The sequence below is a fragment of the Pleurodeles waltl genome, chromosome 3_2, assembly GCF_031143425.1.
Source record: "Pleurodeles waltl isolate 20211129_DDA chromosome 3_2, aPleWal1.hap1.20221129, whole genome shotgun sequence".
Classification (NCBI taxonomy): Eukaryota; Metazoa; Chordata; class Amphibia; order Caudata; family Salamandridae; genus Pleurodeles; species Pleurodeles waltl.
In genome coordinates, this window is record NC_090441.1 from 151,959,465 (window position 1) to 151,987,107 (window position 27,643).

Consider the following 27,643-nt stretch of genomic DNA (forward strand, 5'->3'; position numbering starts at 1 on the left):
TACATTAGTGTTCTTTTGATGTCTAATGTATGTAGTGCTCTTTCAGCTACAGAATCTGGTTGTGGGAAGAACACTGGTAATTCTACTGTTTGATTTAAGTGGAACGGTGAGATAACCTTTGGTAAAAAAATTGGATTTGTTCTTAGAACTACTTTATTTTTATGTATCTGAATAAATGGTTCTTGTATAGTAAATGCTTGAATCTCACTCACTCTTCTTAGAGATGTGATGGCAATCAAAAATGCAACTTTCCACGTTAAGTATTGCATTTCACAAGAATGCATGGGCTCAAAAGGTGGACCCATGAGTCTTGTTAAGACAATGTTGAGGTTCTATGAAGGAACAGGTGGTGTCCTTGGTGGTATGATTCTCTTTAAGCCTTCCATAAACGTTTTAATGACTGGTATTCTAAATAGTGAAGTTGAATGAGTAATTTGTAGGTAAGCTGATATTGCGGTGAGATGTATTTTTATGGAAGAGAAAGCTAGATTTGATTTTTGCAAATGTAGTAAATATCCAACTATATCTTTTGGAGATGCGGTTAATGGCTGAATTTGATTATTCTGGCAGTAATACACAAATCTTTTCCACTTGTTTGCGTAGCAGTGTCTAGTGGTAGGTTTCCTAGCTTGTTTTATGACCACCATACATTCTTGTGTGAGGTGCAAGTGTCCGAATTCTAGGATTTCAGGAGCCAAATTGCTAGATTCAAAGATGCTGGATTTGGATGTCTGATCTGTTGTTTGTGTTGTGTTAACAGATCTGGTTTGTTGGGTAGTTTGACATGAGGTACTACTGACAGGTCTAGTAGTGTCGTGTACCAAGGTTGCCTTGCCCATGTTGGTGCTATTAGTATGAGTTTGAGTTTGTTTTGACTCAACCTGTTTACTACATATGGAAGGAGAGGGAGAGGGGGGAAAAGCGTATGCAAAGATCCCTGACCAGTTCATCCATAGAGCATTGCCTTGGGATTGATCTTGTGGGTATCTGGATGCGAAGTTTTGGCATTTTGAGTTTTCCTTTGTTGCAAATAGATCTATTTGAGGTGTTCCCCAAATTTGAAAGTAATTGTTTAGTATTTGGGGGTGAATTTCCCATTCGTGGGTTTGTTGGTGATCTCGAGAGAGATTGTCTGCCAACTGGTTCTGCATCCCTGGAATAAATTGTGCTATTAGGCGAATGTGGTTGTGAATCGCCCAATGCCATATTTTCTGTGTTAGGAGGCACAACTGTGTCGAGTGTGTCCCTCCTTGTTTGTTTAGATAATACATTGTTGTCATGTTGTCTGTTTTGACAAGAATGTATTTTTGGGTTATTATGGGTTGAAATGCTTTCAGCGCTAGAAATACTGCTAACATTTCCAAGTGATTTATGTGAAACTGTCTCTGATGTATGTCCCATTGTCCTTGGATGCTGTGTTGATTGAGGTGTGCTCCCCACCCTGTCATGGAAGCATCTGTTGTTATGACATATTGTGGCACTGGGTCTTGGAAAGGCCGCCCTCGGTTTAAATTTGTACTGTTCCACCATAGAAGCGAGATGTATGTTTGGCGGTCTATCAACACCAGATCTAGAAGTTGACCCTGTGCTTGTGACCATTGTGATGCTAGGCACTGTTGTAAGGGCCGCATGTGCAATCTTGCGTTTGGGACAATGGCTATGCATGAAGACATCATGCCTAGTAGTTTCATTACCATTCTGACTTGTATCTTTTGTGTTGGATACATGGCCTGTATTACTTTGTGAAATGTTTGAACCCGTTGTGGACTTGGAGTGGCAATCCCTTTTGCTGTGTTGATTGTCGCTCCTAAGTATTGCTGCGTTTGACACGGCAGAAGGTGTGACTTCGCGTAGTTGATGGAGAAACCTAGCCTGTGAAGGGTTTGTATGACATATTTTGTGTGCTGTGAACACTGTTTTAGCGTGTTGGTTTTGATTAGCCAGTCGTCTAAGTACGGGAACACATGTATTTGCTGCCTTCTGACATGTGCAGCTACTACTGCCAGGCATTTTGTAAAAACTCTTGGCGCAGTTTTTATTCCGAATGGCAACACTTTGAATTGGTAATGTATTCCTTGGAATACGAACCTTAGGTATTTCCTGTGTGAAGGATGTATTGGTATATGGAAATACGCATCTTTTAGATCTAATGTTGTCATGTAGTCTTGCTGTTTGAGCAGTGGTATTACGTCTTGTAACGTGACCATGTGAAAGTGGTCTGATTTTATGTAGGTATTTAGTGTTCTGAGATCTAGTATTGGTCTCAGAGTTTTGTCCTTTTTGGGTATTAGAAAGTACAGTGAGTAAACTCCTGTGTTTTTTTGTTGAGTTGGTACTAATTCTAATTCTATTGCGTCCTTTTGTAGCAATGCTTGAACTTCTAGTCCTAGAAGATCTATATGTTGTTTTGACATAGTGTGTTTTCGGTGGGACGTTTGGAGGGAATTGGCGAAATTCTATGCAATAACCATGCTGGATAATTGCTAAGACCCAAATGTCTGTTATTTCCTCCCAAAGTTTGTAAAATTGGCTTAGTCACGGCTTATTTTGAGGGGTTTTGGGGCCTTGGAATTTCTCGATTTTTGGGGAATTGGCCCCCTCTAAATTGCCCCCGAAAACCTCCCCTCTGGTATTGACCCTGGTAGGTAGGCCTTGTTTGTGAGGTTGTGGTTTCTGTGGGTTGACCTCGAAACCCTCCCCTAAAAGGTGTTTTCCGAAATGTGCCTCTGCTCTGCGGGGAGTAGAGTGCGCCCATGGCTTTGGCTGTATCGGTGTCCTTCTTGAGTTTTTCGATGGCAGTGTCTACCTCCGGCCCAAACAATTGCTGTTCATTAAACGGCATATTGAGCACAGCCTGCTGGATTTCTGGTTTGAACCCAGAAGTGCGCAGCCATGCGTGCCTTCGTATTGTGACTGCAGTGTTTATTGTCCTTGCAGCTGTATCTGCTGCATCCATGGAAGACCGTATCTGATTATTTGAGATACTTTGTCCCTCTTCCAACACCTGTTGCGCTCTTTTTTGGAACTCCTTGGGTAAGTGTTCGATGAAATGTTGCATTTCATCCCAATGAGCCCTGTCGTATCTTGCCAAAGGTGCTTGTGAATTGGCGATACGCCACTGATTTGCTGCTTGTGCTGCAACCCTTTTTCCCGCAGCATCAAATTTGCGGCTCTCCTTGTCTGGAGGTGGTGCGTCGCCTGAGGTATGAGAGTTGGCTCTCTTACGAGCTGCCCCCACAACTACTGAGTCTGGTGTTAGTTGTGTTGTAATATATATTGGATCAGTGAGCGGTGGCTTATATTGTTTCTCCACCCTTGGAGTTACGGCTCTGCCTTTAACTGGATCCTGAAATATTTGTTTTGAATGTCTTAGCATTCCTGGGAGCATGGGAAGGCTTTGATATTGGCTATGGGTGGAGGATAGGGTGTTAAAGAGAAAGTCATCCTCAATTGGTTCCGAATGTAAGGACACATTGTGAAACTCGGCTGCCCTTGCGACCACCTGTGTATAGGATGTACGGTCCTCAGGTGGTGACGGTTTTGTAGGATAAGAGTCTGGGCTATTGTCAGACACTGGAGCATCGTAGAGGTCCCATGCATCGGGATCATCCTGACTCATTGTGGTATGAGCTGGTGAGTGCATGAGTGGTGGAGTTGTTGCTGGTGATGCATGTATTGATGGTGGTGGAGACGGTGGTGGGGTTGTTTTCTTTGCCACCTTTGCCTGTGGTTGCTTGTCCTTTTGTTGAAAGGCAAGTTTCCTTTTTATTTTGATTGGGGGAACAGTGGTTATCTTCCCTGTGTCCTCATGAATATGAAGCATTCTTTGTGTGTAGTCAGGCTCTGCAGATTGAAGCTCCTCTCCAAATCGATGTAATTGGGAGGTTAGTCCTTGTTCCTCTGTATAGGAACTAGTTTTCGGCTCCGAGGCTGGCTGTTTCGGAACCGAAACCTTTTCGGAAGTCTTTTTAGGCTCCGAAGAAACCTTCTTTGTTTTTGGCGTGTCTCGGTGCCGAAATTCTTCGGTGCCGCTGTCTCTGTGCCGAAGTTTCTCGGAGCCGCCGTCTCGGCTCCGAGGTTGCTGTGTGGCGGTATCTCGACCGGAGTCGGATGACTTCGACACCAGCATGCCCTTTTTCGGTGCCTTGGATGGGTCACCTATTTTTCGGGTTAAGCCATGGCCTGTTGGCGGTGGCGTCCCCTGGGCTTTTGTAGACTTCTTGCGAGTCTTGATTTTCGACGTCTTACTCACGGTTTTGGTTGTTTCTTCGGCGCAGAGTTCTTCCGAATCCGACTCGCGGACGGAGAAAGCTTCTTCTTCCTCCTCGAAACGATCTTGACCTGTCGGCGTGGACGTCATTTGTAGTCTCCTGGCTCTTCGGTCTCTCAGCGTCTTCCTCGACCGAAACGCTCGACAGGCTTCACAAGTATCCTCCTTGTGCTCGGGGGACAAGCACAAGTTACAGACCAGATGGTGATCCGTATACGGATACTTGTGATGGCATTTTGGGCAGAAACGGAATGGGGTCCGTTCCATGAGCCTTGAAGTCGCACGTGGCCGGGCCAACCAGGCCCCGACGGGGGGGGATCGAAAAAACCCCAAAGGGCCACCAGAGCTCTTCAAAAGTTGGTGTCGATTTGTTCCAACTAACCCGATACCGAACGCAAACAATACCGACGATTTTTCCGAGATTCTAACTAACTTTCCGACCCGAAACACGGAGCGAAAAGGAACACGTCCGAACCCGATGGCGGAAAAAAACAATCTAAGATGGAGTCGACGCCCATGCGCAATGGAGCCGAAATGGGAGGAGTCCCACTCCGAGCCCAACACCAGATGGCGGGATGTGCACAGCATGTGTATCTGCAGCTACACTATATATATATATATATATATATATATATATATATATATATATATATATATATATATATATATATATATATATATATATATATATATATATATATATATATATATATATATATATATATATATATATATATATATCTCCCTCTCTCTCTATGGAAAATGTCACTTACCCAGTGTGCATCTGTTCGTGGCATGAGTCGCTGCAGATTCACATGCTGTGCATTATCCTGCCATCTAGTGTTGGGCTCGGACTGTTACAAGTTGTTTTTCTTCGAAGAAGTCTTTTCGAGTCACGAGACCGAGGGACTCGTCCCTTTCGGCTCCACTGCACATGGGCGTGGACTCCATCTTAGATTGTTTTCCCCGCAGAGGGTGAGGTAGGAGTTGTGTATATAGTAAAAATGCCCATTCAATGGAGTATGTATGTACATAATGTGTATATAAAAAATATATATATATCATATATTTACAAATTTATAAATGTACAAGTTTCATCAACTTATAACGGCTACAGGCTCCCGGAGAGGTGGGAGGGTGCATGTGAATCTGCAGCGACTCATGCCACGAACAGATGTAAACTGGGTAAGTGACATTTTCCGCTCGATGGCATGTGTAGCTGCAGATACACATGCTGTGCATAGACTAGTAAGCAGTTATCTCCCCAAAAGTGGTGGTTTAGCCTGTAGGAGTTGAAGTTGTTTGAAATAATGTTCGTAATACAGCCTGTCCTACTGTGGCTTGTTGTGTTAACGCATCTACACAGTAATGTTTTGTGAATGTATGAGGCGTAGACCATGTGGCTGGCTTACAGATTTCTGTCATAGGTATATTTCCTAGAAAGGCCATTGTGGCACCTTTTTTCCTAGTGGAGTGCGCCTTTGGCGTAATAGGCAGATCTCTTTTTGCTTTAATATAGCAGGTCTGAATACATTTCACTATCCATCTGGCAATGCCTTGTTTGGATATTGGATTTCCTGCATGAGGTTTTTGAAAGGCTACAAACAATTGTTTTGTCTTGCAAAATTGTTTTGTTCTATCAATGTAATACATTAATGCTCTTTTGATGTCTAGCGTATGTAAGGCTCTTTCGGCTACTGAGTCTGGTTGTGGGAAAAAAAAAAACTGGGTGTTCCACTGTTTGGTTTAGGTGGAATGGTGATATAACTTTTGGCAAGAATTTGGGATTTGTACGGAGAACCACTTAATGTTTATGTATTTGTATAAAGGGTTCTTGTATAGTGAATGCTTGAATTTCACTTACCCTTTTAAGAGATGTGATAGCTATTAGGAAGGCTACTTTCCAGGTTAAGTATTGCATTTCACAAGAGTGCATGGGTTCAAATGGTGGACCCATGAGTCGTGTTAATACAATATTGAGGTTCCACGAAGGGACTGGTGTTGTTCTTGGGGGTATGAGTCTCTTTAGACCCTCCATATATGCTTTGATGACTTGGATTCTAAAGAGTTATGTTGAATGTGTAATCTGCAGATAGGCAGATATTGCCGTGAGATGTATTTTGATAGAAGAAAAGGCTAGGTTTGATTTTTGTAAGTGTAATAAATAGCTTAAGATGTTTTTTGCAGGAGCGTGTAGTGGTTGGATTAGATTATGATGGCAATAATAAACAAATCTTGTCCATTTGTTTGCGTAACAATGTCTTGTAGTAGGTCTTCTAGCGTATTTAATGACCTCAATACATTCTTGTGTAAGGTCTAAATGTCCAAACTCTAAGACTTCAGGAGCCAGATTGCTAGATTGAGCGATGCTCGATTCGGGTGTCTGATCTGTTGCTTGTGTTGAGTTAACAGATCTGGTCTGTTTGGTAGTTTGATATGAGGTACTACTGACAGGTCTAGTAGTGTTGTGTACCATGGTTGGCGAGCCCAGGTTGGTGCTATCCGTATTAGGTTGAGTCTGTTTTGACTCAATTTGTTTACAAGATAAGGAAGGAGTGGGAGAGGGGGAAAAGCGTAGGCAAATATCCATGACCAACTCATCCATAATGCATTGCCCTTGGACTGAGGGTGTGACTACCTGGTCGCGAAGTTTTGGCATTTTGCGTTTTTTGTTGCAAATAGGTCTATTTCTGGTATTCCCCAGTGTAGAAAGTAAGTTTGTAGTATCTGGGGATGAATTTCCCCATTCGTGTGTTTGTTGGTGATCTTAACTGAGGTTGTCGGCTAACTGGTTTTGAATCCCTGGGATGTACTGTGCTATTAGGCGAATGTCATTGTGAATCGCCCAATGCAAAATCTTGTGTGCTAAGAGAGACAGTTGTGATGAGTGTGTCCCTCCCTGTTTGTTTAGGTAATACATTGTTGTCATGTTGTCGGTTTTGACAACAATGTGTTTGTGGGCTATTAGCAGTTGAAATGCTTTCAATGCTAGAAACACTGCCAAGAGCTCTAGATGATTTATATGCAGTTGCCTTTGTTGAACGTCCCATTGTCCCTGTATACTGTGCTGGTTGAGGTGTGCTCCCCACCCTATCATGGAAGCATCTGTTGTGATCACGTATTGAGGCACTGGGTCTTGGAATGGCCGCCCTTGGTTTAAATTTATAGGATTCCACCATTGAAGCGAGGAGTGTGTTTGGCGGTCTATCAACATTAGATCTTGAAGTTGACCCTGTGCTTGTGTCCATTGTGTTGCTAGACATTGTTGTAAGGGACGCATGTGTAGTCTTGCGTTTGGGACAATGGCTATGCATGAAGACATCATGCCTAGGAGTTTCATTACAAACATCACTTGATAGTGTTGGTTTGGGTGCATGTTTAGTATTACATTTTGGAAGGCTTGTACCCTTTGTGGACTTAGAGTGGCAATCCCTTTTTGTGTGTTGATTGTTGCTCCTAAGTACTGTTGTACTTGACACGGTTGTAGATGTGATTTTTGGTAGTTTATAGAGAACCCTAGTTTGTGAAGGGTTTGTATGACGTATTTTGTGTGTAGAAGACACAGTTGCTGAGTGCTGGTTTTTATTAACCAAACGTCTAAGTAAGGAAATATGTGCATATGCTGCCTCCTGATGTGAGCAGCTACTACTGCAAGGCATTTTGTGAATACTCTTGGGGCTGTTGTTATGCCGAACGGTAACACTTTGAATTGGTAATGCACGCCTTGGATTACAAACCTCAAGTATTTCCTGTGGGAAGGATGTATGTGTATGTGGAAATAAGCATCCTTGAGATCTAATGTTGACATGTAGTCCTGTTTGAGCAAGGGAATGACGTCTTGAAGTGTCACCCTGTGAAAGTGATCTGATTTGATGTAAAGATTTAGTGTTCTGAGGAATAATATGGGTCTAAGTGTTTTGTCCTTTTTTGGGATTAGGAAATACAGGGAGTAAACACCCTTTCCTTTTTGATGGTGGGGTACTAGTTCTATTGCTTCTTTTTGTAACAATGCTTGGACTTCTAGCTGTAACAGATCCAAGTGTTGTTTGGATATGTTGTGTGCTCTTGGAGGCACATCTGGTGGCAAATGTAGGAATTCTATGCAATAACCATGTTGGATAATGGCTAGGACCCACGCGTCCGTAGTTATGTGTTCCCAGTTGTGGTAATAATCTGTGAGTCTTCCCCCCACCCCCCACTGGTGTTGTGTGGTGGGGGTTTGTGACATTGAAATCACTGTGAGGTTTTTGGGCTCTGGAATGTCCCTCTTGTTTTAGGGAACTGTCCACCCCTATATTGTCCTCGAAAACGTCTTCCCTGATATTGGCCCTGATGAACGAGTTACTTACCTTCGGTAACGACTTTTCTGGTGGATACATTAGCTACCTGTGGATTCCTCACCTCATGAATACTCCCATGGCGCCAGCATTCGACGGAAATCTTCTTACTAGTCTCTGCACGTCGACGAGGACGTCACTGTCTCACACGCGACGCCGTCTGACGTCATACAGGCAATAAGAGGTCCTCGACGACGTGCAGACGTCAGTACCAATCATTTTTTACGTGCATGAGAACAACCAGGCAATGCAATGAAAGAGCAAGGCAACATCCATTATATTGTAAAAATACACCACATTGTACGAATAACTGTAAATCTTTTTATGTACATATATATATATATATATATAAAAAACTCTTTTCAAAATATATACACACACCAAGTATATACATAAAAATATATATATACACATATACATATATATATATATTGAAAATGTCACTTACCCAGTGTACATCTGTTCGTGGCATCAGTCGCAGTAGATTTGCATGTTCTGCAATAGCTCGCCATCTGGTGTTGGGCCGGAGTGTTACAAGTTGTTTTTCTTCGAAGAAGTCTTTCGAGTCACGGGACCGAGTGACTCCTCCTTTTGTCTCCATTGCGCATGGGCGTCGACTCCATCCTCGATTGTTTTTCCCCGCAGAGGGTGAGGTAGGAGTTGAATTGTAGTAATAGTGCCCATGCAATGGAGTGACTAAGTATGCACTTATTTAAGGTTGAGATGATACATATATAAATAATTGAAGGTAACTTCCAAACTGCTACAGGCTCCCGGGGAGGCGGGTGGGCACATGCGAATCTACTGCGACTGATGCCACGAACAGATGTACACTGGGTAAGTGACATTTTCAGTTCGATGGCATCTGTCGCTGTAGATACGCATGTTCTGCAATAGACTAGTAAGCAGTTATTTCCCCAAAAGCGGTGGATCAGCCTGTAGGAGTGGAAGTAGTCTGAAATAATGTCCTTAATACAGCTTGACCTACTGTGGCTTGTTGTGCGGATAACACGTCTACACAGTAGTGCTTGGTGAATGTGTGAGGGGTAGACCATGTGGCTGCCTTACATATTTCTTGCATTGGGATGTTTCCTAGAAAGGCCATGGTAGCACCTTTCTTTCTGGTTGAGTGTGCCCTTGGTGTAATGGGCAGCTGTCGTTTAGCTTTAAGGTAGCAGATTTGGATGCATTTAACTATCCATCTGGCTATACCTTGTTTTGAAATTGGGTTTCCTGCATGAGGTTTTTGAAATGCAATAAAGAGTTGTTTAGTCTTTCTGATGTTCTTTGTTCTGTCAATGTAATACATTAATGCTCTTTTGACATCTAATGTATGTAGTGCCCTTTCAGCTACGGTATCTGGCTGTGGAAAGAACACCGGAAGTTCCACTGTTTGATTTAGATGGAACGGTGAAATAACCTTTGGCAAAAATTTAGGATTGGTCCTTAGGACGACTTTATTTTTGTGTAGTTGTATAAAAGGTTCCTGTATAGTAAACGCCTGAATCTCGCTTACTCTTCTCAGGGAAGTAATGGCGATGAGAAATGCCACCTTCCAGGTTAGGTACTGTATGTCGCAGGAGTGCATGGGTTCAAAAGGTGGACCCATAAGTCTAGTTAGGACAACATTTAGGTTCCATGAAGGAACAGGTAGTGTTCTTGGTGGTATAATTCTCCTAAGGCCCTCCATGAATGCTTTAATGACTGGTATTTTATATAGGGAAGTTGAATAGGTAGTCTGCAGGTATGCAGATATTGCTGCAAGGTGAATCTTAATGGAAGAGAAAGCTAGGTTAGATTTTTGTAAGTGAAGCAAGTAACCCACTACATGTTCTGGAGTTGTGTGTAATGGTTGTATTTGATTAATATGGCAGTAGCAAACAAACCTCTTCCATTTACTTGCATAGCAGTGCCTGGTGGATGGCCTTCTTGCTTGTTTTATGACTTCCATACATTCTTGGGTAAGTTGTAAGTGCCCGAATTCTAGGATTTCAGGAGCCAGATTGCTAGATTCAGCGATGCTGGATCTGGGTGTCTGATCCTTTGGTTGTGCTGTGTCAACAGATCTGGCCTGTTGGGCAATTTGATGCAGGGTACCACTGATAGGTCTAGCAGCGTTGTGTACCAGGGTTGCCTTGCCCAAGTTGGTGCTATCAATATGAGTTTGAGTTTGCTTTGACTGAGTTTGTTTACCAGGTAAGGAAGGAGAGGGAGAGGAGGAAAAGCGTAAGCAAAGATCCCTGACCAGTTCATCCATAGGGCATTGCCTTGGGATTGTTTGTGTGGGTATCTGGATGCAAAGTTTTGGCATTTTGCGTTCTCCCTTGTCGCAAACAAGTCTATCTGAGGTGTTCCCCAGAGTTTGAAATAAGTGTTCAGTATTTGGGGGTGAATTTCCCATTCGTGGACCTGTTGGTGATCTCGAGAGAGATTGTCTGCGAGTTGATTTTGTATCCCTGGTATAAACTGTGCAATTAGGCGAATTTGGTTGTGAATTGCCCAATGCCAAATTTTTTGTGCTAACATGCTTAACTGCGTGGAGTGCGTCCCTCCCTGCTTGTTTAGATAATACATTGTTGTCATGTTGTCTGTTTTGACGAGAATGTATTTGTGAACTATTATTGGTTGGAAAGCTTTTAGTGCTTGAAAAACTGCAAGAAGTTCTAGGTGATTGATATGCAGTTTTGTTTGATGTACGTTCCATTGTCCTTGTATGCTGTGTTGATCGAGGTGTGCTCCCCACCCTGTCATGGAAGCATCTGTTGTTATTACGTATTGTGGCACTGGGTCTTGGAAAGGCCGCCCCTTGTTTAAATTTATGTTGTTCCACCACAGAAGCGAGAGGTAAGTTTGGCGGTCTATTAACACCAGATCTAGAAGGTGACCCTGTGCTTGAGACCACTGTGATGCTAGGCATTGTTGTAAGGGCCTCATGTGCAGTCTTGCGTTTGGGACAATGGCTATGCATGATGACATCATGCCTAGGAGTTGTAATACCATCTTTGCTTGTATCTTTTGTGTTGGATACATGCGTTGTATGATGGTGTTGAAATTTTGAATTCTTTGTGGACTTGGAGTGGCTACTCCTTTTGATGTGTCTATTATGGCTCCCAGGTATTGTTGTACCTTGCGTGGCCGAATTTTGGATTTTGTGAAATTGACGGTGAACCCTAGTTTGAAGAGGGTTTGTATGATATGATTTGTGTGATTTGAGCACTCTATTAACGAATGGGCCTTGATTAGCCAGTCGTCTAGATATGGGAACACATGTATTTGCTGCCTTCTGATGTGTGCAGCGACTACCGCTAGACATTTGGTAAAGACTCTTGGTGCGGTTGTTAATCCGAAAGGCAGTACCTTGAATTGGTAATGTATTCCTTTGAATACAAACCTTAGGTATTTCCTGTGCGATGGGTGAATTGGTATATGGAAATAAGCATCCTTGAGGTCTAAAGTTGCCATGTAGTCGTGCAGCTTTAGCAATGGCAATACTTCTTGTAGTGTGACCATGTGGAAGTGGTCTGATTTGATGAAAGTGTTGACTACTCTGAGGTCTAGGATTGGTCTCAGTGTTTTGTCCTTCTTTGGTATCAGAAAGTACAGTGAGTAAACTCCTGTGTTTATTTGTGTGTCTGGCACTAATTCGATTGCATTCTTTTGCAATAGTGCCTGCACTTCTATCTCTAGGAGATTGGAATGGTGTGTTGTTAAATTTTGTGCTTTTGGTGGTATGTTTGGAGGGAACTGTAGAAATTCTATGCAGTAACCATGTTGGATAATTGCTAGAACCCAAGTGTCTGTAGTGATTTTCTCCCATGCTCTGTAATAATGACCTATTCGTCCCCCCACTGGTGTTGTGTGGAGGGGGTGAGTGACATGTGAGTCACTGTTTAGTAGTAGGGGTTTTGGGGCTTTGGAATCTTCCTCTATTTCTAGGGAATTGCCCTCCTCTATATTGTCCCCGAAAACCTCCTCTATACTGTCCTTGGAAACTGGACGGTGTGGCTTGTGAGGTGCTGGCTTGTGTGCTTTGACCCCGAAACCCCCCTCGAAAGGGCGTTTTACGGAATGAGCTGTAATTCCCTCTGCTCTGCGGGGAGTAGAGTGCGCCCATGGCTTTGGCAGTGTCCGTATCTTTTTTGAGTTTCTCAATCGCTGTGTCCACTTCTGGACCGAACAGTTCTTTTTCATTAAAAGGCATATTGAGAACTGCTTGTTGAATCTCTGGTTTAAATCCAGACGTTCAGAGCCATGCATGCCTTCTGATAGTTACAGATGTATTAATTGTCCGTGCAGCTGTATCTGCAGCGTCCATGGAGGAGCGGATCTGGTTGTTGGAGATGGCCTGTCCCTCCTCAACCAATTGTTTTGCCCTATTTTGGAAGTCTTTGGGCAGATGTTCAATGAGATGTTGCATCTCGTCCCAGTGGGCTCTGTCATAGCGCGCAAGTAGTGCCTGGGAGTTCGCGATGCGCCACTGGTTTGCAGCTTGTGCTGCGACTCTTTTACCAGCTGCATCAAACTTGCGGCTTTCTTTATCTGGGGGTGGTGCATCTCCAGATGTGTGAGAGTTGGCCCTTTTCCTAGCTGCTCCTACAACAACAGAGTCTGGTGGCAGCTGTGTTGTGATGAAAGCCGGGTCTGTAGGAGGCGGCTTATACTTTTTTTCCACCCTTGGTGTGATTGCCCTACTTTTGACCGGGTCCTTAAATATGTCTTTTGCGTGCCGGAGCATACCAGGGAGCATAGGCAGGCTTTGGTAGGAGCTGTGGGTGGAGGAGAGTGTGTTGAACAAGAAATCATCCTCGACCTGTTCTGAGTGGAGGCTTACGTTGTGAAATTGTGCTGCTCTAGCCACCACCTGAGAGTACGCGGTGCTGTCTTCTGGTGGAGATGGTTTTGTAGGGTATGCCTCTGGGCTGTTATCTGACACTGGGGCGTCGTATAGGTCCCATGCGTCCTGGTCTTGGTCACCCTGGCTCATGGTGGTGTGAGCTGGGGAGTGTGATGGCGTTTGTGCTGGTGAAACGTTAATCACGGGCGGAGGAGAGGGTGGTGGTGTAACTCTTTTCACCACTTTTGGTTGTGGTGCTTGTTCCGTCTGGAACTCCAACCTTCTCTTTCTCCTAATGGGGGGAAGGGTGCTTATTTTTCCTGTCCCCTGCTGAATGAAGATACGCTTTTGCGTATGGTCCGCAGCAGTTGCTTGTAGCTCTTCCTCAAACCTATGCTTCTGCATTTGGGAGGTTAGCGAGTGCTCTTCTGTATAAGAGCCTGAAGCTGGGTCGCTTGCAGTTTGTTTCGGCGTCGAAACTTTGTCTGCGTGTTTTTTCGGCTCCGAGGTGACTTTTTTCCTTTTCGGGGCCGAAACCTCTCGGCGTCGATCTGTTTCGGTGCCGCTGTCTCGGCGTCGAGCCGTGTCCACACCGGCATCTCGGTGTCGAGGCTTGTCTCCAGCACTTTCTCGGTCCCGAGAAGGCTGCGTGCCGGTGTCTCGACCGGAGTCGGACGATCTCGGCACTGTTTGGGCCTTTTTCGGTGCCGACGGTCGGTCACCGATTTTATGGGTTGAGCCATGGCCTGGTGGCAGTGGCGTCCCCTGGGCCTTGTAAATGTTTCTTTGTGTGGTTTTCGACGTCTTACTCACGGTTTGTGTATCGTCGAATCCTTCGGAGTCTGAGTCTTGGATCGAGAAGGTACCTTCCTCTTCCTGTTCCTCGAACTCCCGTCGGGCTGTCGGTGCGGACGCCATTTGAAGTCTTCTGGCTCGACGGTCTCGGAGTGTTTTTCGGGACCGGAACGCACGACAGGCCTCGCAGGTGTCTTCGCTGTGCTCAGGTGACAGGCACAGGTTGCAGACCAAGTGTTGGTCTGTGTAGGGGTATTTATTGTGGCATTTGGGGCAGAAACGGAACGGGGTCCGTTCCATCGGCGTTCTTCAGCACGCGGTCGGGCCGACCAGGCCCCGACGGAGGATCGAAAAATTACCCCGAAGGGCACCGGAGCTCTTCGATCTTCGATGCGGTGTTGAATGTAAGTATGCCGATCCCGAACGCAACAATACCGACGAAAATCTTCCGAAATTAACTATTTTTTCTGTTCCGAAACTCGGAGCGACAGGAACACGTCCGAACCCGATGGCGGAAAAAAAACAATCGAGGATGGAGTCGACGCCCATGCGCAATGGAGACAAAAGGAGGAGTCACTCGGTCCCGTGACTCGAAAGACTTCTTCGAAGAAAAACAACTTGTAACACTCCGGCCCAACACCAGATGGCGAGCTATTGCAGAACATGCGTATCTACAGCGACAGATGCCATCGAACATATATATATATAAATATATTATATATACATCTATTGCACCCTCAAAGACCAAGAGGAGCGCACTCAAGGATTACTTGGCAAGACCATAAAGGCAACGGGGAGGCGGGTGGGACCGTGAGGAATCCACAGGTAGCTAATGTATCCACCAGAAAAGTCGTTACCGAAGGTAAGTAACTCGTTCTTCTGATGGATACAACTACCTGTGGATTCCTCACCTCATGAATAGAGTCCCAAAGCAGTACCACGCCCGGCGGTGGGTGCCTAAATGGTCAAACCAAGAAATCCTGCAACACTGACCGTGCAAAATGACCGTCCCTTCTAACCTCAGAATCTAAACAGTAATGTTTTGCAAAAGTGTGAAGGGACGACCAAGTTGCGGCCTTGCAGATGTCGACCACAGGAACACCTCTGGCTAAGGCCGAAGTGGCCGACTTAGCTCTGGTGGAATGAGCTCTAATGCCCTCAGGAGGATCCTTCTTTGCCAAAGAGTAACATATTTTAATGCAAAGAACAACCCACCTGGATAGTGTTCTCTTGTGGACTGCCTTTCCTCTCCTCTTGCCCACGTATCCAATAAACAGCTGATCCTCCAGCCTGAAATCCCTTGTTCTATCGATAAAGAAGCTCAACGCTCTCTTTGGGTCCAGACGGTGCAGTCTTTCTTCCTCTTTGGAAGGATGAGGCGGAGGATAGAACGTGGACAAAGTAATTGCCTGAGCCAAATGGAAGGGTGAAACAACCTTCGGGAGGAAAGCAGCCTTGGTCCTCAACACCACCTTATCCCCATAAAAAGTTGTATAAGGGGGTTTTACTGATAAGGCCTGCAACTCACTCACTCTCCTTGCTGATGTTATAGCTATCAGGAAGACTGTTTTTAAAACTAAATACCTCAAGGGGCAAGAATGCATAGGTTCAAAAGGGGACCCCATAAGGAAAGTCAGGACTAAGGACAAATCCCATTGCGGCATAACGAATGGCTTTGGAGGATATTGATTTAGAAGACCTTTCAAGAATCTGATAACAATAGGGGATTTAAATAAAGATGGTTGGTCTGGAAGACATATGAAGGCTGACAAGGCCGATAAATAACCTTTAATGGTAGCCACTGCACAACCTTTCTGCGCCAGAGATAGAGCAAAAGACAAAACGTCCGATAGATGAGCATGTAAAGGATCAATCTGCCTCTCTCCACACCACGCAACAAATTTAGACCACCTATTAGCGTAGATAGATTTAGTGGAGTGTCGCCTGGCCGCTAATATAACATCCACTACCTCAGGCGGGAGAGAGAAGGAACTCAGGTTGCCCCGTTCAATCTCCAGGCATGTAGGTGCAGACTCTGGAGGTTGGGGTGTAGAACCTGCCCCTGCGACTGTGAGAGGAGGTCTGCCCTGAAAGGGAGACGGAGCGGCGGGCACGTTGAGAGTTGGAGAAGGTCGGAGTACCACACCCTCCTTGGCCAATCCGGAGCTATTAAGATTACTAGAGCCCGGTCTTGGCGAATCTTCCTCAATACTCGAGGAATCAAGGGTATGGGAGGAAACGCGTAAAGCAACTGGCCGCACCAGGTCATTTGAAACGCGTCCCCCAACGCTTCCTGCATCGGATACTGAAGGCTGCAGAACAACGGACAATGCGCGTTCTCTCGAGTGGCGAACAGATCTACCCGAGGAAACCCCCACTTCTGGAAGATTAAACGGACTTGATCTGGATGGAGACGCCACTCGTGGTCTGCCGAGAAGTGGCGACTGAGACTGTCCGCACGCACGTTCAAAACTCCGGCCAGATGGTTTGCTATCAAGCAAATCCGATGGTCCTTTGCCCAGGACCATAGTCGAAGAGCTTCTCTGCAGAGAAGGTACGACCCCACTCCTCCCTGCTGGTTTATGTACCACATTGTGGTAGTATTGTCCGTTAGGACCTGTACCGACTGACCACGAAGGGAAGGGAGGAAGGCCTTGAGAGCCAGACGTACAGCCCGTAACTCTAACAGATTGATGTGAAAAATCTGTTCCTCTGGAGACCAAAGACCTTTGATCTCCAGATCCCCCAGATGAGCTCCCCACCCTAGAGTGGAAGCATCCGTTATGACTGTGGCCACTGGTGGCGACTGCTGGAACGGCTTTCCTTGTGAAAGATTGTTGCTTGCAATCCACCACTTCAAATCCACAGCAGCATCTCTGGAGATCTTGACAGTACCCTCTAGATCCCCTCTGTGTTGAGACCACTGCCTTCGGAGGCACCACTGAAGAGCCCTCATGTGCCAGCGAGCATGCGTGACCAACAGAATGCAGGAGGCAAAAAGACCGAGCAGACGAAGGACCTTGAGGACTGGAACTACCGCTCCATTTCGAAACATTGGAACCAAATCCTGAATATCTTGAATCCGCTGAGGCGGAGGAAAGGCCCGACCCAATGTTGTATCCAGTACTGCCCCTATGAACAGGAGGCGCTGAGAGGGCTCTAGGTGAGATTTGGGCTCGTTCACCGAAAAGCCCAGGTCGAACAACAACTGGGTTGTTGACTGCAGATGACGCAACACAAGCTCCGGGGACTTGGCTTTGATCAACCGATCGTCCAAGTAAGGGAATACTGCTATCCCCTTCCTTCTGAGCTCTGCCGCAACCACCGACATCACCTTCGTGAAGACTCGAGGTGCTGAAGTAAGACCAAACGGAAGGACCGCAAACTGGTAGTGTTGCGATCCCACCACAAACCGGAGATACTTCCTGTGTGACTTGAGTATCGGGATATGAAAGTAAGCATCCTGCAAGTCGACAGACACCATCCAGTCTTCCATGTTCAACGCCAAAAGCACCTGTGCTAGTGTCAGCATCTTGAACTTTTCCTGCTTGAGGAACCAATTCAAGATCCTCAGGTCCAGAATTGGTCTCAAACGACCATCCTTCTTGGGAATCAGGAAATACCTTGAGTAAACTCCTTGACCCCTTTCCTGCTCCGGGACCAACTCCACCGCGCCCTTTAAAAGGAGGACTTCTACCTCCTGTTCTAGCAACAGGAGATGTTCTTGTGAACAATACGAAGGGCGGGGCGGGATGAGGGGCGGAAACTCCCGAAAGGGAAGGGTGTAGCCTTTTCCCACAACACTGAGAACCCAAGTGTCCGACGTAACAGTCTCCCATTTGGTGAGAAAATGCTGTAATCTTCCCCCTACAGGAGAGGAGTGAGTGGGAAATGGTGGAAGCCTAAGGCTGCTTCCCCTGCTGCACCCCGCCAGAGGATGAGGAAGAGGCAGAGTGCTGCTGAGAAGCTCCCCTGGTGCGGACCCTACCCCTCCCCCTAAAAGATCTATAGGGATGGGAAGAGGCAGGTTGCTGATATCTTCCCCGAAAGGAAGAGGAGGAAGAGCCACGCCCAAATCCACGAAACCTCCTGAAGAATCTGGAAGAGGCCGTGGAAGAAGGAGCTTGGAGTCCCAACGACTTAGCCGTGGCCCTGCTCTCCTTAAACCGTTCCAAGGCCGAATCAGCCTTAGCCCCAAACAGTTTGTCCCCATCAAACGGGAGATCCAACAATGTGGACTGTACATCTGCCGAAAAGCCAGAGTTACGGAGCCAGGCCTGTCTCCTTTCCACCACAGTTGTGCCCATTGCTCTGGCTACCGAGTCGGTGGTATCCAGTCCCGTCTGGATAATTTGGGTCGCAGCAGCCTGGGCATCAGAGACAAGATCCAAAAGACCCTGGGGAAGCTCTGTAAACGAAGAGGAGATGTCATCCATCAGAGCATGAATATACCTCCCCAGGATACAGGTTGCATTGGTGGCTTTTAATGCCAGACTGCAGGACGAAAAAATCTTCTTCGACTGCGCCTCCAACTTTTTTGAATCTCTGTCCCCAGGCACCGTCGGAAAAGAACCAGGCGCTGACTTGGACGAACAGGAGGCCTGCACAACCAAGCTCTCCGGCGTAGGGTGCCTAGATAGGAAACCAGGATCAGTTGGAGCCGTCCGATACCTCCTGGCCACGGCTCTGTGAACTGCTGGGGAAGATGCCGGCTTCTTCCACACCTCTAAAACCGGATCCAGCAGAGCGTCATTAAAAGGTAATAGAGGCTCCGCCGCGGCTGAGGCCGGATGCAAAACCTCTGTCAAAAGGTTTTGTTTCGCCTCCACCACCGGCAAAGGCAGGTCCAAAAAACTAGCTGCCTTCCGTACCACTGTATGAAAGGAAGCAGCTTCCTCGGTATATTCCCCCGGGGACGAAAGGTCCCACTCAGGGGAAGTGTCCAGCCCACTGGCCGACTCCAGTCCACGCAGCCCATCACCCGAGTCCTCTAGCTCTCCTTCCTCTAGGGCTCGTTGGTACTCCTGCTCTTCTAGTACCCGGAGAGCACGCCTCCTTGAATGCAGTCGTTGCTCAATCCGCGGAGTCGACAATACCTCCGCCGAAGTCGGAGATCGGCGCCGACCTTCCGAAGCCACCGACGCCGCATCCGGCGCCACAGGTAACTTCGGCGCCGACTGAAGAGCAGTTGAAACGGATGGACCCACCGGAGTCACAGGCCGAAATCTCGACGTCGACGGGATGGAAATCCCTGGGGCCAATCCTTCCGAAGCCACCGGAGCAGCCACCGGCGCCGACACTGGCGCCGAGCCCACGTTCCCAAACGGGAGAAAGGGCATAAAAGGTGCTGGCCAAAGAGGCGCAGGATCACCCAAAGAAAAGGCCAAAGGCCCAGCCGGAGCACCCCCTGGAGCCATCTGTTGGAAGATGGCATACATCGCATTCAAGAATGCGGAACTATCGGCTCCAGGGGTGGGAAAAGCCGGATACTGGGGTGCCTGACTCGGAGGCGACCCCGACGCCGGCCTCGGCGTCTGCGCCGGAGAAAACACTTGAGGCTCCAATACCTCAATCACCGACGCCTGTCCAGGCGAAGTTGGAGACGCCGGAGAGGGCAACGGCGTCGAAGGATGCGGCGTCACCGTGGGGCTCACCTCCCATGTCCTTCGGCGCCGATCCGGAGACCTGGAACGAGCCTCCCTTGAATGACGCCGAGATTCTCTACGGCGCCGGGAGTCTCGATGACGCCGATGTCTTGGAGAAGACTTTTTCTTGTGATGCTTCTCCTTTGACTTGGCCATAAACAGCTTCGCCTCGCGTTCTTTAAGGGCCTTCGGATTCATGTGCTGACATGAATCACAAGTCGAGACGTCGTGGTCGGAGCTCAAACACCAAAGGCAATCGGAATGAGGATCCGTCACCGACATCTTGCCTCCACACTCACGACAAGGCTTAAATCCAGACTTTCTCTGCGACATTATTTCCACAGAGAAAGAGTACGCAGCAAGATATACACTGTAACCGCAAGAGTAACAGTTGCTCCCTCGAAGATAACCGTTTCGAATGCACGGAAAAAAGGGAACTGACGTCTGCACGTCGTCGAGGACCTCTTATTGCCTGTATGATGTCAGACGGCGTCGCGTGCGAGACAGTGACGTCCTCGTCGACGTGCAGAGACTAGTAAGAAGATTTCCGTCGAATGCTGGCGCCATGGGAGTATTCATGAGGTGAGGAATCCACAGGTAGTTGTATCCATCAGAAATATGGGTCTAACTTGTGAGGTGGAAGGCTCTGTGGTCTGGGCCCGAAACCCCCCTCTAAAGTGTGGCTTTCTAAAAGTGCCTCTGCTCTGTGGGGAGTAGAGCGCGCCCATGGCTTTGGCCGTGTCAGTGTCTTTCTTCAGTTTGTCTATCGCTGTATCCACCTCCGGCCCAAATAGTTGTTGTTCATTGAATGGCATATTTAGCACTGCTTGCTGAATTTCGGGCTTAAATCTGGAGGTTCGTAGCCATGCGTGTCTCCGAATGGTTACCGCCGTGTTTACTGTTCTGGCCGGCGTGTCTGCTGAGTCCATGGCCGCCCTTATTTGGTTGTTGGAGATACTTTGGCCTTCCTCGACAACCTGTTGGGCACGTTTCTGGAACTCTTTGGGAAGGTGTTGAATGAGATGTTGCATTTCATCCCAATGTGCCCTGTCGTATCTTGCTAGAAGAGCCTGAGAATTGGCAATTCTCCATTGATTGGCTGCTTGTGCTGCCACCCTTTTGCCTGCTGCATCGAATTTCTGACTTTCTTTGTTGGGTGGTGGTGCGTCTCCAGAAGTTTGTGAGTTCGCCCTTTTTTGGGCTGCTCCTACTACAACTGAATCTGGAGTTAACTGTTGTGTGATGTACACAGGGTCAGTAGGGGGAGGTTTATATTTCTTCTCCACCCTAGGCGTGATGGCTCTGCCTTTGACTGGGTCTTGAAACACCTGTTTAGCGTGTTTTAACATGCCTGGCAGCATTAGAAAGCTTTGGTATTGGCTATGCGTAGATGACGGGGTGTTGAACAAGAAGTCATCTTCTATGGGCTCTGCATGCAATGCAACATTATGAAATGCAGCTGCCCTGGAAACCACTTGCATGTAAGCAGTACTGTCTTCAGGTGGTGAAGGTCTTGCCGGGTAGCATTCGGGACTATTGTCAGAGACCGGTGCGTCATACAAATCCCATGCATCCGGGTCATCTCGACTCATCCCTGTGTGCGTTGGTGACTGCATCATTGGAGGTGTTGCTACCGGGGACAGATGTGGCGAATGTAATGGTGACTGTTGTGGCGAATGTAATGGTGATTGTTATGGCGAAAATTGTGGTTGAGTTTTCTCTTTTGCCACTTTTGCCTTTGGCTGCATTTCCACACCTCTTGGAATGCGAGCTTCCGTTTCATTTTGATTGGAGGAAGAGTTCTAATTTTCCCTGTGTCCTTTTGGATATGGAGCCTTCTTTGGGTGTGGTCAGGCTCTCCCATGCCTAGCTCTTGCTCAAATCTGTGGCCTTGTAAATGTGTGGAAAGGCCTTGTTCCTCTGTATAGGAGCTTTGTTTCGGCTCCGAGGAAGAATGTTTCGGTACCAAAATTCTTTCAACAGTCTTTTTCGGATCCGAGGAAACCTTTTTGATTTTTGGTGTGCTGAACTCTCTGTGCCTTGTCTGTTCGGAGCCGGTATCTCAACCAGAGTCGGATGTCTTCGGCTGCTGGGAGGCCTTTTTCGGTGCCGATGTTTGGTCACCGTGTTTTCGGGTAAAGACATGGCCTGTTGGCGGTGGCGTCCCCTGGGCCATCATGATTTTCGAGTGAGATTTTGCCGGGGCTGGTTTACTCACGGTTTGCTGCGTCTTCGGTTGCTCACTCGGACTTGTCCGAGTCTGAATCTCTAATGGCGAATGTCTCCTCTTCTTCGACGTCGGTGTGTCCGGCCGGTGTCGACGCCATCTGGAGTCTTCGAGCTCTTCGATCCCACAGTGTCTTCTTGGATCGAAATGCCCAACAGGCCTCGCAAGAATCCTCGTTGTGTTCGGGGGACAAACACAGATTACAGACCAAGTGTTGGCCTGTATAAGGATACTTTGTGTGGCAGTTGGGGCAGAAGCGGAAGGGGGTCCGGTCCATGAGCGTTGAAGATGGACGCGGTCGGGCCGACCAGGCCCCGCTGCGGCGTGGAAACCCCAAAGGGCTGCCGGAACTTTTGTTTCTTCGGTGTCGATGTGCTAGCACTAACCCGGTACCGAGCGCAAACAATACCGTCTAATTTTCAGATGGATAACTATCTTTTCTGAACCGAAACACGGAGCGTAGAGGAACAAGTCCGAACCCGATGGCGGAAAGAAAACAATCTAAGATGGAATCGACGCCCATGCGCAATAGAGCCGAAAGGGAGGAGTCCCTCGGTCTCATGACTCGAAAAGACTTCTTTGAAGAAAAACAACTTGTAACACTCCGAGACCAACACTAGATGGCAGGATAATGCACAGCATGTGTATCTGCAGCTACACATGCCATCGAACATATATATATATGTATATATATATATATACATACACACACCATAGCTTTACATATTACACTGGAAAAATGGGCCAATTCCAACCTTTGCCGTAGCAAAACAAACAAAAAAAAAACAAGGTAAGTACAGTATGAACAAATCAAATATAAGACTTCTGAAATTTTAAAATATTGTTAAATGTGACCTGAAGTAGCAACTCTTTACAATGAAACAAGGACAATGCCCGTTGTGTCTGGCTAGACTACCAGGCGTTAACAAATGTAATCAAATGTGTCCTTGAAAATGCTGGAATTAAATATTTGAGGCAGAGCAACAACTTACCAAATCAAAGAGAATCACAGGACCTAGCTAAAACTTTTTACTTACCTAAATGGTAATAGTCATCTCCAAAGAGCAGATGCACAGATAATTAAGATATATCTTTTCTGTTAATCAGTGAAGAAACAACCCTTGTAAAATACTGAGAAAGCTGTCCACAGCATTTAAAACACTGTGCTAAATTGTCACTAGAAATGACTATGTAGGGTTATGGGCCTAAACTTACACAAAAACCTTTTTTAAATTCTGGCTGACGCAGTTGATCAATGAAATTTATGGATACTGGAGTTTGGTTCTCATCCACAACAAATCTAACAAAATAAGTTTGTAGAGTCCATGCCATACAATTAATCAGACTTTGAGCTCTTTCGAAATACAATGTTCTGAATCAGTTGTGACCTTGCACTGTGGAGCAGACATAATCATGTCCCTATTTACAGCTATTTAAAACTATTGGAGGTTAAATCATCGGTTTATGTATTGTAAAAGCTCATTTATTCTGAAAGTGTTGACCTACATTAAAATAGAGATAAGAACTATGGGCCTGATTAAGACCTTGGCGGATGGGATACTGTGTCAAACAGGACAGATATCCCACCGGCCATGTTACAAGTTCCATAGGACATAATGGAACTTGCAATACAGCGGACGGGATATTCATGTTTGTGATTGAGTATCCCAACTGACAAGGTCGTAATCAGGCCCTTTGTCATGTCTACAGGTGCCAAACTATGCCTCGTCAGACGCAGTTAGTGGCAGAAACGGTCTCTTTGCTTATAAATGTCATACAGCAGTAGTAATGGCACCCTGGGGTGGTTGTTAAAAAATGTTCTTTCTTGCACATATTGTGCAATTAATCCAGATGTAAACAGACACCTTCGCCACAGACTCTTTAAAATATACACCCAAAAATTTATCTGAAGGTAAACTTGCGAAAACTGCCTATTTCTGGGGCACACAGAAGGTATGGGAAGTTATTCTGCATGATCTGTACACCTGCAAAACTCAATTACTGCATAATTCTATATTATCCCTAATATTTAGATTCAAGGGAAGGGGTTGAAGAACTCAGTTTTAATGTGGGGAGAAAAGCAATTAGATGATCTACCACTGTTTGCTGGAGTTTTTCTGCCCAAGATTTTTGTACAACTAATTTTATTCTTAAAAGTCTGCTATCATTAGAGCAGGGCGGTAAACAGATCAACCTGAAAGATATGCTGCAAAAATATAGGTGCATTTTAAATCATTAATTGGGACCAACTTAAAGACAGATGCATGGTAGAACCACAATGTATATGCTGTCAGAACTGTATTGTTTTCCACCCGAATTGTACAAGTGTAAAACATAAAAGATAAAGATCTATTAGCTGTGATTCAGAAGATACCGGACTTCTGTTTAGGTACAGCAGTGTCTTGGATAATCTATGAATATTGATTTTCTTCAAGATAATCTCACAGAAGTGTGTTGTATTTACTGCAGTCCAAATTGAAATAATAGTTCTATAATCAATAGCCAACTCTATAGATAAATTTTAATACAGGAATGTACATAGATTTTAATTTTCCATAAATGCAAGTTTTAAAACACTTCACTGAATGGTTATTTTCAAATTCAAGAGTAAAGAACTGCTTTTAGTGCATTCACTGTTATTTTAATTTATTCCAGTACACAGGAGCATTATTTTTCTAAATTACGTATGTGTAAACATATATCCAAAACACAATACCTCTGATCCGGTGGCATCCAGAATAGTAGGATAAGAACTTTCTGGTGCCCACGAAATGCATTCTACTACATGCTCATGTTCTCTAAGCTCAGCTTTGCACTCCTTCGTCGCGACAGCCCAAACACGCACCGTCTGGTCATTGGAACAGCTGGCTATGAGAGTGCCATCCTGATTAGGCCGAACCATGCGTACCCATTCCCTGTGTCCTGTAAACGTTTTCACACAGTAACTAGGAAAACGAAAAAGAAAAAAATATAAAGATAAAGTAGCACAATATAAATAATTATAGTGGATAATGCCTAATATTATGTAAAGAGCGTCAATGTAAAGCTACAGAGGTGAGTTTTAAAGCTAGTTTTTATGTTTATAAGCAAGGTAGGCTGTAGTATTCTACCTGAAATTAACAATGTAAATGTTACTGCACACAAAATAAGCAACAGAAAATTAGCCATGTGGTGGAGTTACCAGTAAAGGGAATACAACAGGACACAGCAACAAACAACTAACAGAAATATACAGAATGAGTCTAAGTGGTGACACCCAAGCTGGATGAATTATGAGAGAATCCACCTGACACTGTTTTCAATGAATTTCAACATTGATTTGTCTTTCTCCAGAATTTCAGTCATCATGAAATTAACACAATAAATTATCATAGTGCATACTCGCATCAACTTAATTAACAAGTTACTTACATTCGGTAACGCCTTATCTGATAAAGGCATTCCAGTTTCAGATTCCTTACCATGGAATGTGCCCCAGATGTCAGACTAGATCTGGGGAATTTTCTGAGCAGTCCCATGCATGCCGTTAGGTGGTGTAGATCGGCTTTGCATCCGTCATTGACGTCGTCTGCGCCAGATATGAAGTCGAAGGTCCTATATAGATGCTACCCAGGCACACAGATGTCAGTTTCTTTTCACGACTTTCCATGCCAGAAGCGCAAAGCCATGTATAACACCTGACTACTGGTGGATCAAAACTAAGTCCCTGTAGGGGGACTCCCAGTCCCTAGAACTCAGTTCGGAGAGTGGGGAGGATGGGTGGGAACCTGCAACTAGGTAATATCTAGCAGATAAGACGTTACGGAAGGTAGGTAACTTTTTGACCTGAGAGACTTCTAGCTGCAGATTCTTCACCTTTAAATAGATAACCAAGCAATACCAGCTCCGGAGGTGGGTCTGCGAACCAAGATCATACTAGAAAGTCCTGCAGGACCAAAACGGGCAAATTAGCCATTGCTATGGACCTGAATGTCCAGGCAGCAGTGTTTGGTTAATGTGTGCAGAGAACCCCGCACTGCCGCCTGACAGATGTCAAAGACTAGAACTCCGCACGCTAATGCAGTGGTTGTAGCTGTCGCTCGGGTAGAATGAGCATGCAAACATTCAGGTCATTGCTGCTTAGCCAGTGCGTAGCAGATCTTAAAGCAGAGTACAACCCATCTGAAGATGGTCTGCTTCTGCACTGCACAACTTTTCTCTGCACACTCATAACCACGAAGAGTTATCATACACCCAGAACTCTTTTGTACGATCAAGGTAGAACGCCAACCCTCTTTTTGGGGACCAAAATGAGACCAGTATGAGACACCATGGTCACGATAGATGGAAAGGTAGGGTGGCTTACATGACAATACCCACAGCTCACTCACTCTGCAGCCATATGTAATAGCCACAAGGAACGCTGTTTTCAAAGTGAGAAGCCTGAGAAGACAATTGTGGAGAGGCTCGAAAGGAGCGCACATCAGAAATGGCCAAACCAAATTTAAATCCCATTGGGGTATAATGAATGGGGAATGGAGGAAACATGCCCAAAAAGCAGAAATAGAAGACTAATAACCTTTGAGAGTGCCCATATCAGACCCCTGCTGGGCCAGAAAAAGGATAAACAGGACCTCACACAGAGGGGCAAGAAAAGGGGGTCAACAGAATGGTCTGTGCACCATGCCACAAATTTCTTCCAATCATAGCCATAAACCGTTTTGGTGGAGGGGCGCCTGTCTGACTTGAGATTACGGTACAGACTTCAGGTGGAAAAGTCAAAAGCTGTCAACTGTTGCTGCTCAATCTGCACGCAAGGTGGTGGCAAGTAGACAGGTTCGGGTGCTGAACCCTCCCCTGCAACAGATCCTCTCGAAAGGGCAGTCTGATCAAAGGATCGATAAACATGCTCAATAGCTCGGGATTCCAGACTCTCCGGGCACAGTCCGGAGCCACAAGAATTACTTGGGCCCAGTCTTTCTTGATCTTCTTGATAACTGTGGGCAGAAGGGGTATAGTGGGAAGGCGTACAGGAGGACTGAGTTCCACACGAGATGAAAAATGTCTCATGAGTGACTGCAGCCTAGGAAACTCCAGCATGCAAAACTGCAGACATTGCATGTTCTCTGCAGAGGCGAACATCTCTAACCAAGGCTCCCCCAACTGCTGAAAGAGACCTTGTGCCACCTCCCGATGGAGACACCATTCATGATCCACTAGGCATTTTCAGCTGAGTTTGTTAGCTCCAGCATTCAGAGAGCCCAACAGATGTTGAACCACCATGCATATGCCCTGCTGTTCCAGCTACGTTTAGAGACACAGAGCCTCTTGACAAAGGGTTCCATGCAATCATCTCTGCTGTTGCAATACAGCATGCCAGTGGTGTTGTCTAGGTACACCGGCACTATCTATCCCTTGATCGAGGGAAGGGAGGCTTTCAATGTCAGCCAGATCGCACAGAGCTCCACCATGTTGATGTGGAGTCCAGCTTCTGCCAGAGACCAGATGCTTCTGATCTCCACCTCTTCCAGACAGCCACCCCATCCCAGCAGTAAC

At 46.0% G+C, this 27,643-nt stretch overlaps 1 protein-coding gene across 2 annotated transcripts in view; it reads right to left on the reverse strand.

Moving 5' to 3' along the window:
* Positions 1–27,643, reverse strand: part of PAFAH1B1 (platelet activating factor acetylhydrolase 1b regulatory subunit 1) — a 533,693-nt gene that overhangs the window by 177,640 nt on the left and 328,410 nt on the right. For both annotated transcript variants that reach the window (XM_069227017.1, XM_069227018.1), the window contains one exon: positions 24,825–25,053. In XM_069227017.1, the coding sequence (XP_069083118.1) occupies positions 24,825–25,053 (229 nt within the window). The remainder of the gene's footprint in view (positions 1–24,824; positions 25,054–27,643) is intronic.